Here is a 15,840-nt window from a genome sequence, read left to right as displayed (position 1 = left end):
CGCGAGTTGGGGCCCGAGGACGCGGTGACATCTGGGAGCAGCGGACGGAGGAAGGGTCTGCGGGGGGCCCGGAGGACCCGGCAAGTCTGCGGGAACAATGGACGTCCAGCGGAGGGCCCGTGGTGGGGGACAGGGCCTGGCGCGGGCGGCGGGGCCCGGGGGCGCACGGCTGCGGGCGCGGCCGGGGCGCCGGCGGGGGCGCACGCAGGGGCGCGGGCCGGCGCGCGTGTGGTCAGCCCCGCGGTCCTCCGCGGCGGGGCGCGGGCCGGCGCGGCTCGGCCTCCGGCTCCTTCGGAGGCGTTCCCGCCTCCCATTGGCTGCCGCCGCCGTGATGGGGCGGGGCTCCGCTGCCCGGAAAAAATGTAACTGCGTAAAAAAGTCCTCGCCTGGGTGACGGATGCTCAAAAGTTCAGAAGTTTTCCCAATGCTTCCTTAAGCGGCCGGCGCGCGAGAGACTGAAAAAAAGGTGACGCGGGCCCGGGCAGGCAGCCGGCGCGCTGCCCCCCGCCCTGGTTATCTGGCCGTCTTCGCCGGCGGCTGGGGCAGAGCCTCCTGGAAGCTCAGGCGGCGCGGCGAGCCGGACGTCTGCTTGTTTTCTAGTTCGGGCTCCTTTTTCCCGTTCCCGCCTGGAATCTGCCGCGCGCGTTCTAGGCCGTCGGCCGCGTCCGCGTCCGGCCCTCTCCGCCGCCCCAAGCCTCCTCGGCGGCCGGAGGCGCCCCGGAGGCGGGCAAGCGCAGGGGAGGCGGCGGCCCGGCACCAGCCCGCAGGCCCGGACTCGGACTGGGCGGCCGGCCCAGCGAGGGCGGGGGGCGGCGGCGGCGGCGGCGAGCGGGGCCATGCAGGCGCGCTACTCCGTTTCCAGCCCCAACTCCCTGGGAGTGGTGCCCTACCTCGGCGGCGAGCAGAGCTACTACCGCGCGGCGGCGGCGGCCGGGGGCGGCTACACCGCCATGCCTGCCCCCATGAGCGTGTACTCGCACCCGGCGCACGCCGAGCAGTACCCGGGCGGCATGGCCCGCGCCTACGGGCCCTACACGCCGCAGCCGCAGCCCAAGGACATGGTGAAGCCGCCCTACAGCTACATCGCGCTCATAACCATGGCGATCCAGAACGCGCCGGACAAGAAGATCACCCTGAACGGCATCTACCAGTTCATCATGGACCGCTTCCCCTTCTACCGGGACAACAAGCAGGGCTGGCAGAATAGCATCCGCCACAACCTCTCGCTCAACGAGTGCTTCGTCAAGGTGCCGCGCGACGACAAGAAGCCAGGCAAGGGCAGTTACTGGACGCTGGACCCGGACTCCTACAACATGTTCGAGAACGGCAGCTTCCTGCGGCGGCGGCGGCGCTTCAAGAAGAAGGACGCCGTGAAGGACAAGGAGGAGAAGGACCGGCTGCACCTCAAGGAGCCGCCGCCGCCGCAGCAGCAGCAGCCCGGCCGCCAGCCCGCGCCCGCGCCGCCCGAGCAGGCAGACGGCGCGGCGCCCGGAGCGCAGCCGCCGCCCGTGCGCATCCAGGACATCAAGACCGAGAACGGTACGTGCCCCTCGCCGCCCCAGCCCCTGTCCCCGGCCGCCGCCCTGGGCAGCGGCAGCGCCGGCGCCGCCGCGGTGCCCAAAATCGAAAGCCCCGACAGCAGCAGCAGCAGCCTGTCCAGCGGGGGCAGCCCCCCGGGCGGCCTGCCGGCGGCGCGGCCGCTGAGCCTGGACGGCGCGGAGCCCGGCCAGCCGCCCGCGCCCGCGCCCGCGCCCGCGCCGCCGCACAGCCAGGGCTTCAGCGTGGACAACATCATGACGTCGCTGCGGGGGTCGCCGCAGGGCGCAGCCGCCGAGCTGGGCTCTGGCCTCCTGGCCCCGGCCGCCGCGTCCTCGCGCGCGGGCCTGGCGCCCCCGCTGGCACTGGGCGCCTACTCGCCGGGCCAGAGCTCCCTGTACGGCTCCCCCTGCAGCCAGAGCCCCGGCGCGGGCGGCTCGGGCGGGGGCGGCGGGGCCGGGGGCGCCGGGACCTACCACTGCAATCTGCAGGCCATGAGCCTGTACGCGGCCGGGGAGCGCGGCGGCCACGTGCAGGGCGCGCCCGCGGGCGCCGGCGGCTCCTCGGTGGACGACCCCCTGCCCGACTACTCCCTGCCCCCGGCCACCAGCAGCAGCTCCTCGTCACTGGGCCACGGCGGCGGCGGCGGCGGCGGCGGCCAGGAGGCCGGCCATCACCCTGCGGCCCACCAAGGCCGCCTGGCCTCGTGGTACCTGAACCAGGCGGGCGGGGACCTGGGCCACCTGGCGAGCGCGGCGGCGGCGGCCGCGGGCTACCCGGGCCAGCAGCAGAACTTCCACTCGGTGCGGGGGATGTTTGAGTCGCAGCGGATCGGCCTGAGCAACTCCCCGGTGAATGGGAACAGCAGCTGTCAGATGGCCTTCCCCTCCGGCCAGTCCCTGTACCGCACGTCAGGGGCCTTCGTCTACGACTGCAGCAAGTTCTGACCCCTCCGCCCTGCCCGCCTCCCAGCCGAACTGAACCGGACCCCAGAGCAGGAGCAGCCAAAAGAACCCTCGATGCAAAACCGAAACCAAAAACCCAATTTGTGAAACGTTCACCAAACCAGCGAACAGAATCTCTCCAAACTTTCAACTCACCAGCACGAAGAAGAGTATTTTCTTAAAAGATGGATTCGGAGCCACCTCCACTTTGCCTTAACTAAATAAACAAAACCGTAAACTGTTTCGTACAGAGACAGCAGAGTCATGGTTTGTTAAAGGACAGTGTTACTCCAGATAACACGTAAGTTTCTTCTTCTTTTCAGAGAGCACGCTTTCCTCCTCCTGTCCTGTCCCTTCCCCTGCCGCCTCCTGCCTTCACGTCTCACCTGTAAGATACTATTTTATCCTCTGTTGAAAGGAGGTAGGAAGGCCCCGTATATGAAAATCGCTTTCTTTTTATCCATGGACTTGTTTTAAAATGTAAATTGCAATATAGTAATTTATTTTTAATTTGTAGTTGGATGTCGTGGACCAAACGCCAGAAAGTGTTTCCAAAACCTGACGTTAAATTGCCTGAAACTTTAAATTGTGCTCTTTTTTTCATTATAAAAAGGGAAACTGTATTAATCTTATTCTATCATCTTTTCTTTCTTTTTGTTGAACATACCCATTGTTTGTTTATTAATAAATTACCATTCAGTTTGAATGAGACCTATATGTCTGGATACTTTCATACAGCCTTAATTATTATAAGAAAAAAAGATTTCAGAGATTAAAACACTAGAAATTATCAATTCTCCTCCTAAATCTCTGAAAAAAATGGAGACACCCTGTGACTATTCCTTGTCAAATTTCACATAAGAGTCTCTTTTTGTTTAGATTTTTTTTTCCTGCAGCATCTTCTGCAAAACGTACTGTATAGGCAGCTTGCTTTGTGGCTAGTAAAAAGAGATTTTCCTTAACAGATCTGAGTTGGCATATACACAAATTCATTTCCTCAGTAATGACTGAACATGATTTGGAAATTTTAAGCCCATGAATCAGCAGCGGTCTTACCGCAGTGATACCTGTGTGTAGAGAGAGGTGGCTGTGCCTCCAGATACACATATGAAGATTTGGCTTGTGTATCACATTAAAAAACCGCGACGTGTATTAGACATCCCTGTGAGCCAAATGCTGGATGATTTTCTTCCTATTAATTTCACTCCTTTTTAAGAGGAAAAAAACCCAGCTTTTAAATGTATGTATATAACTCATCCACATCTAGTCCTTCATGTCTAACGCAGAAGGATTGATTTAAAAACAAAACATGTATGGCGGGTTGGAAAGGGATATTTAATCTTTGGGAAACTATTTTAGAAGATATGTTTGTTGAACAATTATTTTTTGAAAAAGATTTAAAACAATAACAAGAAAGAAGGAGCAAAGAGCAGGGCCTTTTAGTCCAGGTGGTTTCTTTTCAATCCCATTTTTCTTGTTAATTTACAGTTAAACCTAGGGGGCAATCCGGATCGGCCCTCCCCCTTTGTAAATAACCCAGGAAATGTAATAAATTCATTATCTTAGGGGGATCTGCCCTGTCAATCAGACTTTGGGGAGATGGCGGTTTGATTACAGTCATTCAGGGCCTTTCCGTTTGTTTTCGAGATAATACAGTTTCCTGCTATCTGCCGCTCCGATCTAGAGGCAACACTTAGCAGTAATTGCTGTTGCTTGTTGTCAAAATTTGATCATTGTTAAAGGATTGCTGCAAATAAATACACTCTACTTCCAGTCAAAAACTGCTTTACGTGGCCTCTGATTTGCTGGGTCCCTGGCTCAGAGTCGCAGCCCAGCGGCCGGGGAGGCGCGCAGTGCGCGGCGTCTCCCGGGGCAGGCGGCCGGGGCAGGCGGCCGGGACCGGCCTTCCCGCCGCGCTACCCGCTCCGATTCGCAGCCCTGGGCCTGGGCGGCCTCGCGCTTCCCAGGGCCTCCACCCCACCCCTTTGGGTGGTGAAGGGGAAAAATCTGAGGACAAATCTCGTCGTTCCCGCGTCGGCCCATTCGTGGGAGCCGAGCGCGGAGCGGGGCGGGCGGACAAAGGGACCGTGGTCGGAGCGGGGCTGTCCGGGCGCGGAAGGGAAGCGGACGCAGGTGACCGGCGGCCCTGTCCCCTCAGACGGGCACCGCTCCCCCCCCAACACCCCACGAGGCAGGCAGCGCGGGCGGCGGGAGCCTGACCTTTCCGGCTTGGCTGTCCACTTCTCCGAGTCGGGAACGGCGGTGTGGACCCGGACCCGCCCGGGGTTTCCGGCCGGGGTGCGTCTCCGCGGCCCCGACGCCGGCCTCTGGGACCGGACGCTCCTCGTCTAATTAGGGTAGAGACGCGTCCCGGCCGCTCGCCGCCCACGCCCGCGCCCAGTCCTCCCGGACCGGGAGGGTCGGGGCGGCCGCGCCGAGGGGAAGGTAGCCGGAGCCGGGGCGGAGGGCCGGAGGGACTCACCGCGCGTCTCAGCCGGGCGCGGGGCTCTGGCTCCGCGCCGGCTCGCCGCCTTTGTCTGGAGGACGCACGTGTGTTCGTTCGGAGCGCGGCGGGCGGAGGGGCCACGGGCGGGTCGCGCTCCCGGCGCCCGTGCGCCCTCCCCTCGCCGGCCTGACGGCCCCGGCCCGGCCCGGACGACCTGCCCGGCGGCGCTGGGCCCGGGCGGCCTCCCCGCGGGCTGCGTCCTCGCGCGGCGTGCGCGGCCGGTTTGCGGAGGCCTCGGGGCACCTGGAGCGGCCGCGCGGGTGGGCGGCGGGGCCCGCGACCCCCTGCGTCCCCGCGGCCTCGGCTGCCGACCCAGGCCCGGCCCTCGGAGCGCGGGCGCCGCGGTGAGGGTGGGAGAGGGCCGGCTGGGCCCGGCGGCGCTTCCGACCCCGGCTCGTCCTTTCTGGGCCCCGAGTCCGGCGGCTGGAGAGGGAGCCGGGCGCGCGGCGCTCGACTCCTAGGAAAGGCCGGTGAGAAGCTCTGGCCGCAGCCGGGGAGTGTTTCTGCGCTCGCCGTGGGAGCCTCTTAGCAATCATTTCTGCCTTCTTCATTCCCAACGTTTGAAAGTTAGGCCTTTAAGAAATGCGTCGAGGAAGGCAAGGTGTTTGAGTTACACTTATGCAGAAAAAGTCGTTATTTCTACGCGAGTTGCCCACGTCGTTGTTCAGAAGCTGTGTTTGAGCTGAAGGGCACAAGTCCTGCTCCTTAAGCTGATTCTTAGGACACTTATGTGATGTTTTCTACTCTCAGTACATTTGCTGTGGGCTTCTTAAACCAACTTCTGCCACCTGAGCCCTGGGAAGCTGGGGCCTCCTTATTCGGAAGTGAGCACTCCTTGTACCTTAGTGCTTTGCACTTTTGATTTGTACCTTTTTCATAACAAGGATAATTTTGCTGTAAAATATTCTAAGAAGAACTCCTTGATACTTTAACAAATAGCACAGTTTGAAATTAGCCTGGGACACCAGGTGGGACCCAGCGGGGAACTTGGCTCATTTGGGAGTCAGCCTCTGTAGAGAGTTTTAGGGGAATAAGGACTTTTGTCCTGCGTGTGACAGTGGGCACTCCTTAGCAGTTTTTACCACGAGCAGGTAAACGTCAGCGCGCCACACGCCATACACAAGCTTGCATTTGGGGTATTGTACGCGTGGTGGGCGCTGTTCTCCAGGGTTTTGTGTTGGCAGCCCCTTTCCACCAGACTGCATGCAGACAAGCACACACTTTACAATTTATCATGCCATGCAGTTTGTGTCATTAATAATAGACATTTTCAGGGGAATAAGGCTCAATTGTGCTGGTGGGCTGTAAGCCCTTGGCTGTTTCCTGCGGGGTCAGAAACAGGGTCAGGAAATAAGAGTGCCTTACAGCCCTATGGCTCCCCCGAACTTTGATAGGTGGAAGAGAGACATAGGACCTTTTCTCTCAGCCCTGTTCCCTCTGGAGGGATCCTGGTTTTTTAAGGTGGAGAGCCATTAGTTTTGTTGTTAATGGTACAAAACCCCAGAGAGGCCTGGACCCTGTGCTGGTCCGGGCTGCCTGGCCAGGCTGCCCGGCCAGGCTGCCCAGGAGGGACAGGAGGCATCCCTAGCGGATCCAGGCCCTGACTCCCTTAGCAGGGTTGTCCCCTGCTGTTGGTGGCAGTTGGAGTGACAGTTTCTACCCCACCCCACATCTTGGAGCTTCTGGAGAGGGGCTCCATTTGCTTCTGAGCCCAGTTCCCACCGCGGGGTCCGGCCTGGTGTCTCGATGCCATCTCTTTGGACTCCTGTCGACTCGTTTTGTAGAGCCATTAGCCCTTCCCACCCGGTCGTAAACAAATGTCGCTTTAGGGGCAAGATTGATGGTGGCCATGTAATGAAGCTGGCCAGGCGGGACCGAGCCGACTCTGCGTGAGCGGCTCCTCAGCCGGGCAGGGAGCTCTGGGGGGAGTCGGGGAGAAAAGGGACCAAGAGACTGTCAGAGTGTTCACCCCAGGAGTTGTGGGGGCAGCGGAGCAGAGGCCCGAGGCTCCAGGCGGCACAGCCCGACGGCTTCAGGCAGTGGCCACTGCGAAAAAGCCCGCTGAAGGGTGCCAGGGGCCGAAACGCCAGTTTCAAAACCCCCCACTCTTCTGAAAGCTCCTATTTCAATTGAGGAGGCCCAGAGGTCCCTGGCAAAGAGCTTTTTATTAGTGGCCCTTCGGTGGCACCTGAACACAGTCCTCCTTTGCTGTTGGGCCGCGTCGGCAGCTGGAACCTGGTGGCCCGCTGCCCCTGTGCTCCACGTCCCCGCGTTTGACTGTGAATCCATCATCAGCACTAAGTTCTAAGTGTCTCTGTGTCTCTGCCCCCCGCCCCCCTTTCTGTTCTCTCCTTCTCCCACCCTCTTCCTCCCAGGCCCCCACAGAAGGCCCTGGGGCTGAAGCCCCTCTAGGACGTCCCCGCGCCAGCCTGGACCGCCTCCCGAGGGGCGCGTGCCCACCGTGCATAGGGCCCAGGCCGGATGCGGCAGCCGGAGCGCGCACTCAGGCCCCAGACAGACCAGGACAGACCGGCCCACACGGAGCGGGACTGGCAGGTTTCAGGTCTGAGCCCGGGTGGGAAAGGGGCAATCCTAATGCAAGGAATTCCAGCTCCAAAATCCATTCAGGAGAATGAAAGCCGCTTCTCCACGATGTTCTCCACGGGATTAGGAGTGGAAAATTGAGCAAAATGGACCATGTCCGCCTTATTGGAAACCAAAATATGGTGTAGGGAGCATAAGGGCAACCTAGGACCTTTGCTGTGCCCTTTCCTATCTTACCCTGGCTCCAAAGAAGCCCTCTGCCTTACATTATCTTGTTGTTGTTGACTTTTTTCCCTCACTGATTTCAAATTTGCAGCATATTGAGCATATTAGAGGGGATACTGTACGATCTGGGATTTCCTTGCCTTGAGGCCCGGGCGTCTTCAGACAGGAGAGAAAGGTGGGGCTCCCAGAGGAGACACAGGACAGGGGAGGCCGGTCCAGCGGTCCTGAGAGAGGGCCTGGCGATCATACCTGCTCAGAGTGGTCGGCTGGTGACCCTGCAGGATTCAGGGGTGCTTCCCCAGGCCTCTCACTTTTCCACGTGGCACCTCCCTCTCTTCTACCAAAGAGCATCTTCTCTCTCTGGTTTGCCTTTGGGTTCCTCCGAGCCACTGGCTGTCCCCTTCCCCTAGCCGTCCCTCACGTCACTCCCAGGAAGGACCCTGGGTGGGCTGCTCCTTTGCCCCCGAAGTCAACACAGCTTGGTGCTACTTGGGTGGCCCTGGGAGTGCAGTTTGCGAACCCAGGGAGTGAGCATCAGGCAGGCGGCCAAAGCCGGGCGGCGGGGCGTCTGCACTGACCTGGGTGGTGGGACCCCAGGCGTGGCCTAGGAAGCAGAGGAGGACCTCTCCAGGGGCTCCACCGGGGCTCAGGACTGGAGGTTGGGGGACGAAGGGGTTTGTTGTAGGGCTTTGGGGATGAGCTAGATCAGAGATGGGAGAGGGAGAGAGAGAGGAGACAGACACCTTCCCTCCTCCGTTACCTACCCCAGGGAAAAGGCAGGAAAACCAACACATTTAGCGCCATTAACTCTTAAGGCCTCTGCATTTCCTTCAGTATAAAAGCAGGTCATTGGGCCCGGAGGCTGTGCTGGGTCTCCTTAATAGCTACAGATGTGCAAACCAGACAGGAGAGGGGACCATGTGCTTAGGCGGCAGCGATCGGATTCTTAAAAATCTGCGACTGGAGGAAAAACGAGAACTCTGTCCTCTGAGTTGAGCGAGCTCGGCGTCCCCCGCGGCGCACCGGGTCCCTGAGACCGCGGAGGCCACACCCGAGCCCGGTGCGCAGCGCCTGGGTCCAGCCCCGGTTGGAGCCGCCCCGGGGCCTTCCGTGCGGTCCCGAAGAGGATTTTTATCATTGTCACCCCGCAGGACACATGGGGACAGCGGCCGGGCCTCGCAGCTGGCCGATCGGGTCCCGGCGAGAGGAGGCGGAGGGGCCGTCGGGAAGAACACAGGAGGCCCCACCGCGGCTCCCACGGCCCGGGCTGACTGGGTGCCAGACATTCCCGGAGGGACCTCGGCCCCGGGGCCCCGCGGGAGCTTCCTGCGCGGAGCCTCGGGAAGTGCCGAGCAGTGGTTTCCAGTGTTTAGTGACCGAGAACCAGCCCAACGCAGCTCGGCTTTGCGGGCCGGTCCCCGGGTGGGTCGGTGGAGCCGGGGCCGCGGGGCGCCGTCGGGGAGAGGCGGCGCGACGGGAAGGCCTAGCCGGATGGCCCTTGCCTGGAGGCTTCCTCGCCATTAAAAGCCAAACTCCAGCCGAGGTCCTGCCCCCTTCCAAATAGACACTTCCGCGCCCGAGCCGCCGCTCCAGCTCCAGTCGGGCCTCGCGGCCGGCCCGGGCCCAGCGCCTCCCGTCGGAGCGGGCGTCGCCAGAACCCCTGCTGCGGCCGCCTCCCCCGGCTCACCCACCCTCCTGTTGGGAGTCAGGCCTTCTGAGCGCTGTCTCCTCGCGCGCCCAGGGCGCACCGGCGCCTGGGCGAGGCCGAGGCTGAGCCGTGTGGGACTTTCTGCTTCTTAACTGCAGCTCTCTGTCGCGTCTTAGCCCGCGCTCGGGCTCAGGGCGCCGGGACACGTGCGCGGGGTCCCGCTGCCAGGGCTGGGGGAGGGGCGCGCGGCCGGCGCATGCGCCTGCATGGTCCCCCTGCGGTCCTTGTCCTGGGATCCGGGCCCCTCGGTGAGGCCGCGGCTCGGAAGCGGTGGGTGGCGGAGCCGGGGGCCCCGCATCCGCGTCGGGGCTCCTCCTAGCAGTGGCTTCCGCGCCGGGAGCCCCAGTCCCCGAATCTAGAGATCAAAGGGGGCGTCCGCTGCGTGCGACCCCTGACCCTGGAGGCAGGGCGGGAACCGGGGTCTGGGGTCAGGCCGCGGTCGTCGTCCTCCCAGCTGGGACGCTCCAGCGGAGGAAAAGGGTGAGGGTGGGTGGTGCTCGGAACGGGGCCTGCGGATGGCCTCCTGCGGCCGGTGGGACAACCCGTCGCGGGCCTCTTGGGCCGCGACCGGAAACGGCTGGAGAGGCACTCTCGGGCTAATCGCGGTGGCACAGCCCCCGGGTGTGCGCGGGCGGCCTGGCCTCGGGGCAGCGGCGCCAGACCCTGGGGAAGGGGACAATTGGACGGTGGGGTAGGACCCAGAGCGGCTGTGTGGCCCGGCTGTCGCTGCTGTGCGTGAAAAATTAAAGCTCGCCATTTTTGGAGAGGTGCGGGGTGACACACACACACACACACACACACACACACACACACACACACGATTTTTGGGTAAATCTCCCGGCTCCTCCACCCCCATCCCCCCAACGCCATCCAGGGATCCGCCCGGCTGCGGGTTGTGAAAAACAGTCGACTTGTGAACTTGGACTTACTGGCACACATCTTAAAACTCAGAGTACCCGGCTGGGATTCCCAGTACACACAAGGTGCCTGGGGTGCTTTGAGGCTTTTTCTTGGGCTTCAAAAGTTATTTGTAAACAGTGTATCTATGGCTATTTTGAAACGAAAATTTGAGATGTTGCCTCCTGCAATGAGCTTTAATAACGAAGGTCTCATTGCCCAGCAGCCAACCAACCGACCTGGGTTTCTGTGCATTTTGGGGGTTGGTGTTGGTACAGGCGATTAAGGGAGACTGAGAGGAACCTGCAGCAGTGTCTGTACTGGTTTCCTGGCGCAGTCACAGACCTGGAATCCAGTTTCCGAAGGCGCCGTCTTGCGTGGAGGTTACCCTCAAAGCACTTTAGCCCCGCCCTCAAAGGGCGGCAGCCTGCACTGCCCACGTTCGCCCCTGCAAGCTGTAGAAGTGGGTCAGGTTTTCAGGGCTGGGCCCCAGTCTCTCCTCCAGCAGGCAGCACACAGCCCACCACCAACTGGCAGGCAGGTGTGACGCAAGCTGCGGCCCCCGCTGCCCAGGTACCCACGCGCCGTGCTGCCCACGTAGGGCACAAGCGTGGGGCCTCACTGCTTCGCTCTCATATTTGAGTGTAAAGTTTCACTTTCTTAGCTTTTACTTAAAAGAAATCAAGGTGGAAGATATTTTATCACATCTAAAATGAACAGTCAAAGCTGGCAGAGCAGGGAAAAAGGGGAAAAAGTTCGCTGACATTGAAGTGAGATTTGAGGTAGAAGAAACACTTTAGTAAGAATTGTCTTCAAGGATGTCCAAATGAAATTCACAGCCCAGAAAGAAAGCACAGAAATCAGCAAATCTGTTCTCTTTTCCTCCTTTTAAGCACACACACAGGGAGGCCAGGAAGCCAAATCACCCCTCACCCACCATCGAAGGTGCAGGAATAGAGAGAAGGTTGCAACGAAAAATACTTCTTGTGTCCTTCAGACCCGATGCTCCAGGCCATTCTGAGAATAATTTAACACCAAGGCACCACTGGAGCCCCATTAACCCCCTGCCTGGACCCTCTCCAGTCCTCACTGAGGAGCCTTTGGGTGACAAGCCACGGAGTACCGGAGCCCGGGTGTGGGATGAAGTTGGGGGCTCAGGGTCAGAGGAAGAGGAGGAGGGGTGCCTTCCATTGGGTCAAGGCTAAGGGGAATGTGTGTGAATGTGTTTATTTGTGAGCCTTGTGTTTGTGACGGCGGGTTTGCTTTGTGTCTCCAAGTGTCTGTAAGTGACGCTGTGTAAGATGGCATGCTTGTAGGTGTGTATTTGTAAGTGTTTGCATGTATGTGAATCTGTGGGTGATTGTGTGTATGTGAGTGTGTGTGTGCCCACCAGCCCCCAGCCCTGGAGGCCCCGCCTTCCAGGGACCATCTGTTTCCAATTAGCAGCATCACGATTGGGAGAAGGCCTGTCCTGGGGCAGCTCCCGAGCCCCGGGTGGGCCAGCTCAGGCCCCCAGTTCTGCTCCATCGGAGCCCAGGCCGCCCCGGCCAGCATGCTTTCACAGCAACTGGGGCAGCCACACAAAGAGCCCTCTTTCCTGCCACCGGCTGCTGGAGCCTGGGTCCCCCCCAGATCATAAACCTGCCCATGAAGACATTCACAAATAGTTCAGCTGCACTCACACAAGCGTGTGCAAAGGCTGGAATTCCATTTGCTGTGAAGTTCTAGTTTATATTCCTTGGAGGGGGAGTGAGGGGGAGAGGAGTCCTGACCTAATTTGTTCTGGGGCGAACGAAATATGGTATTTCACGCAGAGGTTTCCACCTGTACACAAACCCTTGCTTAATGCTGGTGGATTCCACACGCGTGTGTCCACCTGCCTGAACCTGCACAGATATGCCCTACACGGCTTGGGAGCACACGCGGTTAAAGCCAGGCCCCCAAATGCTCCTCTCAATGAAACCGGATTTCTAATTAACCTGATGTAGTTCATGTGCACGCTATCTAGCATATATTAGGCACTTAATATAAACTGGTTGAATGACTAAATCAAAATTAGATTTAAAAAGTGATCTAGTACTGAGAAGAGGTGGGAAATAAGTAGTGTGTGTAAGATTCTAGACCACAAGCAAAGGCACGGGCTCAGAGACCTCTGGGTAACCCGGGGGCCTGGCATGGAATGTTCCAGCAATATTTGCCCTCCTTCAAGTTTCTTCTTCTAACCACCTCCCCGTTTCTCAAGCCTTCTTTTGAGATGGTGGGAGCCCTCTGGGTTCTAATTATAGTCGCTGAGACCAGAGCTGGTGTGAATGCCGCCTTTCTGCAGGACCTGGGCTTCCAGATCGGCTGCATAGAGCGGCTTTACCGTGGGGAAAGCAGGTGGGGAAGGCAAGGTCGGGGCAGAGACTCGGGAGGACGCTCGGCCAGGCCGCGGCTCTCTCAGAAGGAAGCTATTTCACTCCAAGGCATGGATTTGGGTATTTTTGTTCTGGGGTCCTTATATAGCTGCTTTTGTAACTTGGAGACAATATCCACAGGGACTATGTTAATGCAGGTTAAGAGAAAGGATCTTTTTAATAATAAAAGAGAAAAACCATTTGAAAGCCCCACGATTTCAGCTGTCTAGCGACATAATTTCAAGTAAAGTGAATATGTGATTAAAACATCTTGATTACCAAAACGGATCAGAGGAGGCCTGGACAAAAGTAGAGTGGGCGCCGCCGGAGCCCATCCCGGCTGCTGCAAACCTCGGCGGCCCGGGCGCGGGCGCGGGTCCGGGGGCGGGGCGCGGGCACCGCTGGGCGCTCAGGCGTTGGGGTTGGTCCTCATGAGCTCCACGTCGGCGTCCACCATCTCCCTCACCAGCTCCTGCGGGGAGGACGCGAGCGCTGGTGAGCCGGGAGCGTCTGGCCCCCTCCCGGGGCGCCCCCTCCACCGCAGCGCCTGCAGCGGCCGGCGCACCCTCCCCGGCCCTCCTCGCCCTCCTGCCCAGGGCGCTTACCCACCGTGTCCCCTCCCCGGGCCCGGACCGGACGGGAAACGCACTCACATCAAAGGCGACCCGGGGCTTCCAGCTGAGCTTCTGCTTGGCTTTGGTGCAGTCTCCCTGCAGAAAGTCCTGCGGGGCGGGGACGGAGCACACGGGCGGGCGGTCGGCGGCGGCGAACAGGCTCCTTCCCGGGTCCCCCGCCGCCCCGCGAGGACGGCGTCTCGGTACCCGACGCTGGGCCCGGGGTCCCTGCCCGCCGCCGCCACCGCGTCCCGCCGGCCTCGGTGACCTTCTTTTCCGCCTCGTGTTGTCAGGGACGCCTCCCCGAGAGCCGTGTCGGATTCGCGCTCGTCTCACGGGAGCGGAGAGGGGGATGCGCCCTCCGCCCCTCCCCTACGGTGCGCGCCCTCCCCGCCCCGTCTCTCCCCCTCCCCTCCCGGGCGCCCCTCTCTCGCTCCCGCGCAGCCCCGCGCTCTGCACACCCACGCGCGCGGGAAGAGGCGCGTCTCTCCGAGCGGCCCCTCCTTGCCGACCAGGCGCTGCCAGCCCTCGGCTGTCTGCTCCATCAGTTCTCTCCCTTCCTCAGAAATGCTGATCTGGACCCCCGCACCCCATCCCCCGCGAGGGAGCGGCCCCCCGCACTCGCACTCGGGGCTCCTCTGCCCCCGCAGCCCCTGCCCCCGCCGCCCGGCTCCGACGGCGGCGCCCATGTGCTCACTCGTGAGTTTCTCATCCCAGCTGACACGACCTTATCAAAACATAAAAACACATAAAAAAGGACGAGATGACTCAAGTAGTAGCCGCTAGGCCTCCCAGCGCAGGGAGGGAACTGCAAACCGCCAAGGCCTCCCGGTTTCCCTCCATTGAAGAGACTTCCTGGGAAGGAAACCAGAGGAGCGTCAAGTATTGCCGCATCCCAGCCCTGCTGCTCGAACAGGTCCTGAGGACGCGTGGATGCAAGATGGATGAGAATTTCAAGATGATCCAAATAGAAAGGGAGACGAGAAGGAGGAAGGAAAGAAAGAAGAGAAAGGAAAGAAACAGACTTTGAAATAGACCACGTTGGGGCTAAGATGAACAGTTAGCCCCTCCAGATGCAAACGTGTTCCTCCAACGGTACACGAGACAGGAGCCCTCAAACGGAGGCCAGTGAAGGCTGCCTGGGCACAGGCAGGACTCTGCGCACCACATATACCCCAGGAAGACACTATCTTAGCCACAAGGAATACTGAAGAACAGCCTAAAAACCATGGCAACAAGGAAAGTAACATACTCAAGCTGTAACTGAAGGCTTCTGTCCCATGTCCTCCCCAGGCTCCCGGAAGGTGGACTGAGATGGCAAAGGCGCAGGGGCGGGCGGGACCCGCTCTGCCCACGCGGCCCCGTCCCAGCCCCCGGCTCACGTCCGCGAAGGCGTCTGGATCCACTTCTGCACCGTTTGCCTGAAATCTGCTCCAACACGGCCCATCCAGCTGCTCTCCTCCGCCACCCAGCCTCACATTTTAGGCTGGAGTAAATCAAGTTCCCAAAGGCACTGCGTTTCACTGAAGGGCTGACTTCCTTTCCAGCATTAATAATAGTCAAACAAGTTATTTCTGCTGGCCTTAAAAGTCCATATGCAGAGTCTTCAGGAAAAGTAAGATGCAAGTATTCCTAATTAGCAGTTTAACACAGTGCTACGTGGAGCTGGAAATACAAGTGGAAAAACAAATGTATTTATTTCCCTCTCCTTTCCCTAAATAAACTTGTGTAGACTTCAACGATACCTCTGTTCAACTCTGAGAGTCACACAAAGATATGCATTCTTTTTCCCCAGAGGGAGCTGTGAAACGTGGCATGAGGAAGCAACAGGGCCCCTCAGTTCCACAGCGGTCACGGTCACGGTCACGGCTGGGAGGAGCAGGGCCGCTGTTCCCGTCCCACACCTGCCGTGAGGTCGCCGGTTCTGCAGAGGGTGTGAGCCGGGCTCTAAACTCCTGGTTAGCAGAACCCGAAGAACCGGTGCCATTTCGAATGGCCTCAGCAGGCTTGGAAAGGGTGCTTTGCATTGTAACTTGGTTTCCTGTATTTTTCTACAAGCAGCTCTTAATCTAAAAACAAGTAGGGAACTATAATTAAGGAAGAAGAAAAATGGCTTTCAAAAGCTCAGAAACAGACGTTGCTACTGTGCAAGGATTTCATTGAAACCAGAGATGCACCAGTGAAACCTCCCAGTGCAGTTCTGAGCCCAGCTCCTACATTCCAGCTGAGCAGCTACCTTCCACCTTCTACCGAGGCCTCAAATTTGATTACACCGAGGGATCTTGTGAAGGAAAAGGATGAGGTTCCATTAAAACGAAACGGTGGCTCTGGACGCCAGCTGCTCCAAGCTGACATCCAGCCCAGCCTCTGGGCTTGTGCCCCAATCCACGTGTAGGGAAAGATGAAGGACGTCCCAGCTTGTTTTACCCTTAACCCCTCCCGAAGGGCTTTCGTATTTCTCCCCAGTGTG

At 59.8% G+C, this 15,840-nt stretch overlaps 2 protein-coding genes across 3 annotated transcripts in view; one reads left to right on the top strand and one right to left on the bottom strand.

Moving 5' to 3' along the window:
• The first annotated feature begins 739 nt into the window (after positions 1-739).
• Positions 740-4,248, top strand: FOXC1 (forkhead box C1). Its single transcript, XM_082638572.1, has one exon. The coding sequence runs from the start codon at positions 837-839 to the stop codon at positions 2,481-2,483; it is 1,647 nt and encodes a 548-aa protein (XP_082494698.1). The 5' UTR covers positions 740-836; the 3' UTR covers positions 2,484-4,248.
• An 8,671-nt stretch (positions 4,249-12,919) lies between these two features.
• GMDS (GDP-mannose 4,6-dehydratase) overlaps positions 12,920-15,840 on the bottom strand; it is a 499,050-nt gene continuing 496,129 nt past the window's right edge. For both annotated transcript variants that reach the window (XM_082638227.1, XM_082638229.1), the window contains 2 exons: positions 13,410-13,478; positions 12,920-13,228 (listed from right to left, as the gene is read on the bottom strand). In XM_082638227.1, the coding sequence (XP_082494353.1) occupies positions 13,166-13,228; positions 13,410-13,478 (132 nt within the window). In that variant the 3' untranslated portion in view covers positions 12,920-13,165. The remainder of the gene's footprint in view (positions 13,229-13,409; positions 13,479-15,840) is intronic.

This window comes from Mesoplodon mirus (assembly GCF_964341445.2).
Source record: "Mesoplodon mirus genome assembly, chromosome: 12".
NCBI classification, from domain to species: Eukaryota; Metazoa; Chordata; class Mammalia; order Artiodactyla; family Ziphiidae; genus Mesoplodon; species Mesoplodon mirus.
This window is presented reverse-complemented; position numbering and strand designations above follow the sequence as displayed.